Source organism: Pygoscelis adeliae, unplaced genomic scaffold (genome assembly GCF_000699105.1).
Source record: "Pygoscelis adeliae isolate BGI_AS28 unplaced genomic scaffold, ASM69910v1 Scaffold483, whole genome shotgun sequence".
NCBI classification, from domain to species: domain Eukaryota; kingdom Metazoa; phylum Chordata; class Aves; order Sphenisciformes; family Spheniscidae; genus Pygoscelis; species Pygoscelis adeliae.
The window spans coordinates 1,082,094-1,086,420 of NW_008824379.1; the positions used below are offsets into that span (position 1 = coordinate 1,082,094).

The 4,327-nt window shown below is 50.2% G+C and overlaps 1 protein-coding gene across 1 annotated transcript in view; it reads left to right on the forward strand.

The window, feature by feature from the left end:
- FBXW8 (F-box and WD repeat domain containing 8) overlaps positions 1-1,645 on the forward strand; it is a 52,331-nt gene extending 50,686 nt beyond the window's left edge. The window contains exon 13 of the mRNA XM_009320206.1: positions 1-1,645. This exon is cut by the window's left edge and continues 71 nt beyond it. Coding sequence (XP_009318481.1) covers positions 1-80 — 80 coding nt within the window. The 3' untranslated portion in view covers positions 81-1,645.
- The last annotated feature ends 2,682 nt before the right edge of the window (positions 1,646-4,327 follow it).

The window sequence follows — 4,327 nt, forward strand, 5'->3', positions numbered from 1 at the left end:
CTATTTCGCGCTCTTCCTACGATGAAGTGACTGGTTACAACTACAACATTGGCCTTGCAGTTCCCTACGATAACATTTAGGTAACTCACTTTACTTGGCATCTGTGGCCCAGCCCTCTGCCAAATACATGGCCAAAGGCAAAAAGGAACTCCACATGGGACAAGCGCTAAAAAGACGGCCTTGGCTGCAGGCACGTCAAATGGGCTGAGCATTTGCCGAAAACCTGGGGATATGAACCAGAACAGAGAGTATGGCTGCCCTCGAGCATATCACTAAAATATGTTGCTGCGCAAATGTTCAAAGGTCCACTGTGGCGGAACGGAGAGACCGAAGAGTGAAGGGGAGCAGTACACTTCAGCGTAAACAAAAATGTTCCTTCCTGCTGCTTGTGGGAAGAACGCCGCTGATCCCATCTTGGCAGAGGACATGGTCAGGAAGCGAGAGCCCCGAGCGGCAAACTGCTGAAGTGGTGGGAGGCTGGGAGCACACTGAGGAGTTCATGCTTATCCTGAGAGGGGAAAAAAACCACCAAGGAATTGGAAAAAGCATCTTGCTGAGCCACATGTTTGAAATGTCTTTCCTTGTAATGAGCTGCTCATTCTTCTTTTCCTTGGAGTGCATCGGAATGTGTCTAGGAACAGGACCATGCACAAAAGGTTACGGTGGTTGGGAGAGGGGAGTATGATGAAGAGGGGGAGGGAAAGGTTGGCCTTGGCCAGGCTGGATGCTTGGAAACTCAGCAGGCCACACGCATCAAAATTATTTTAAAAATAAATTATTTTTTTAAGTCTCTAAAATACTGGATTAAATGTTTTCTAATTGTATATGTACATGTGTTTGTGGGTTTTTTGTTCGTAAGTCTTTTAGGGTGAACTAACCCCTATGCACTGGAACAAAAGGCTGTCATGTCTCAGGTTAGTTGTCAGGTGTGTTCTTTGCTGGATCCTGCCCTTCCACGGCACCTGGAGGTTTTCCCCGAGGTGGCTGGGACTTGGGTTTCCGACACTGTCCTCGCTTCCGAGCTGAGAATTGATCATGTTGGTGTAATGAAACGGAAGGGATGAACTGGCCGCAGTCCCTCTGCATGGGTAATTAGCACTAAAGCTGTGGAGAAGCATCCAGGCTGAAGGGTAAGGTGTGGTACCTCAGGTGAAAATGAGGCGTAAGGCTTTATCTTAAACCCAAGTTGCACTGACATAGGTAGAACCAGTTTGGTGAACAAGAGCTCGAGTCCTGCATGGATATGTTTTACTGTTTTAAAAACTGTTTTATGGTTGTGATTTGCCCTTGTAAACTTACTGGTGCAAGCCAAAGCCATGTAAATTAAGTTTAAATTGAGGTTAAGTTTTAACTTAACACCTTTTTGCTGGCTTAATGGAATCAATTCAAAAGTACAGTGCTGGGGAGGGGTGCAGGAAATGTGCCGGAACCTGCGGGAGAGGGGCTGGCTGGACTGTCACTTCAACCCTTAACCAGTCACTGAGGCAGCCCCTGGAGAGCTTCGTGCTGCCCTCCTCCTGCCTGGAGAGAGACGTATTTCACAACTCTTCATTGTCTTGGGGTGGTTTTCCATGACCCCTAGGCCAACTTGCCCATATGTGTTTGGTTTTTAACAGTTAGCTTTTTCCTCATGATGGCCTGATACAAGAAGTGCAAGGGGCAAAGTCATTCTGTCTGACCAATAAATTTTCTTTCATAAAGCCTTGGTCTTTTTTTTTTTTTTTTTTTCCTCCTTCCTCTGCCCTTCTGGGAAGGCAGCTCCCTTCCTTCATTCCTGGAAGAGCAAGAAGTGTCACGGATATGTAGTTTGGACAAGAGCTCAGCTGAAACCTCTCAAATAAATAATAGTTTCTGTAGCACAAATGATTTTGTGGGTTGCTCCAGCCCTGTGTCTTCTGATGTGGCTGAACAAGAGAGAGCTGCTGCTGTCATTGTTTTCTTCCCCTCTGGGGCGTGACCTTCTGCCCCTTCTCACTTAATACACCCTTGGCTTGTTCTGACATTGACTCTCCTTATCTTGCCTCATTATCTCAGGACAGCTTTGTTCTTCATCTCCCTGCTGCAAGCAGCAGATAAGTTTGTCTTGTGCCTGCGTGTGTCGAGCCCTTTTCCTGGAGTCCACCTCCACACTTCCCCTCTCCTTCTGCACTGCCTGCGGCAAGGCTGCTTCCATATTGCTCCTTGACCGTGGTAATCACCGAGCTGCTAGAAAATGGATGCTTTGCAGCACCTGCATTGGTAGAGGTGTTTGCTTTCTTATGCAGAGAAGACCTAGAAGTCATCAATTCATGGGGGAGGAAGCATCAGCCCATCCAGATACTGGAAGGCTTGCATTACCTCCAGTGGAGAAAGAAATTCTCTGTCCCCACAGCCACCATTTCGTTGGCTCACGGTCTGGATACAGCTCCTCTGGGTGGATTGGAGGGTGGTCCTCTTGGTCTGTTTTTCCTATCACTGGAATTCATTTAGGAAGGTTGTACCACAGGAGAAGACTGTGTATGTATTTAACTACATTCATAATGCAAATGAGGGCACTTAGGCTGTTGGAGAGTATCCATGTTGGGAGTTTAATTTTTGTTTCTGAAAAGGGATGTTGTCCTACTTCACTGGGTAGTCATTAATACTGTGCTGAAGTGGGTGCTGGAGCGTAGCAAATGCAGTCGTGACTGTTTCCATCTTTGCCAGGGTTAGGTGACATTTAAATGGAGCCTCTTCCGTGATAACTTCAAGAGCAAGAATGGAGTCACCATCCAGTCTTTACCAGAGATAGATGCCACCTTTGGATTTCCCATCTGGGGACTCCCTGGGACTTGTTAGTGCTACCAGTCTGTGGTAGGTAGGGGCAAAGGTGGACTCTTGTCTCAGCAGACCCCTGTGTATCCAACAGGCAAAGGTTACGGCTCAAGAAGGGGGCATCTCTTCTGTGTTGGGTGGTGCCCAGGGCTGATGGCAGGGGTTGTAGTTGAGGAGCCGCAGTCAGGACACCTTGGACCAGTGTGGTGGATTGACCAGGCAGAGGTTAGACTGAAGGCTCACGCTGTGCGAGAGCGTGGTGCAATGTGCCAGGCTGGTGACCAGCAGATGGGCTGGGTAGTTGGGGCCAGCTAAAGAATGAGAAGGCATCAAAGGAGGAAGTAGTTCGGGGTGAAGAGCCTCAAGAACGACTTCTGGTTTGTGTTGTTGATGGCGGTGATCCTTAGCAAAAAAAGAGGTGTCCATTGTCTTCGTGAGAAGGATCCCTGGACATAAGTTTCTTCCCTACTGTTCTCCAAAGGAGGGTGTGAGCAGAGGGGGAGGCTGTCTCTGCATCGCAGCCTCCAGCTGCTGCTCCCAGGCTCCGGAGCTCTGACTTCAGTGAAAAGCGATGGGTGGTGCGTAGTAAAACAGTCTTGATGCAAAGGATGTGGTAGGACACACTCAGCTGTAGTGCCGTACTGGAAAACCCCTTAGCTGTCCCTCCGCATATTTTGGGTCCAAGCCATCAGCAAAGGCCCCGAGAAAGTGCCTTTTGCCTCCGTTTTGTGTCCTTGTCCACCTTGGCAGTGGGGGGAGTACGATTCCAGCATTTTGTGGCCTGCCGTCCCTCTCTTGATGCCGAGGAGTGGTGGGAGGAGGAACAGCACGTGCTCTTTGTGCAGAGGGAGACTATGGGGGTCTCGGACTCCTCTCCCCTTCCCTGTAGCTCGGCTCCGCAGAGCAGCGCCTTCCCCTCCCACCCTGCGGCCTTTCCTGCTCTCAGCCTCTGCTTCCGTGCCCCTGCCCGGAGGGGAAGGTTCCTCTGTCATTCCCTGTCCTGGTTGCTGTCAGAGAGGGGTGAGCATGCGGTATCGATGAGCCGTGGCGGTGCAAAAAATACTTCTTTATGCCCTCCTTGCCCCCTTTTTTCTTTCAGTGGCATTTGGCCGCTCGTTTCCCCCTTCCGTGGATGGTCCTAAAACCTTCAGCTACATTTTGGCCAGCACTGGCGTCCTCCCAGCCCCTACCAGTCGCTCGTACCTCTGAGACTGTTCCCTGCTGCTGAAGAGGAAGATGAGTCAGCAAGGGTTGGAGACCTCGTAAGAACCGAAGGATTAAGCAGTAGAAACGAGTGGGGAAAGCGCCTGTTCCAGAGCAGTATTTGTGCCAGTGGCAGATTTCTGGCCAGAGACGTGGAACTTCAGTCTCTGGCCATCTTCATGGAAGGCAGCTGCTGCCTTCGGTGGTGGGAGAGTTCCTGTGTCACCTCTGCCTCGGAGGGTGCCATTTGAAGGAAGGGGGAGCTCCTCAAAATTTAGCTTACAAATACCGGCTGCGACAGCTCCGTCGCTGCATGCTCCTGTGCGGCCCT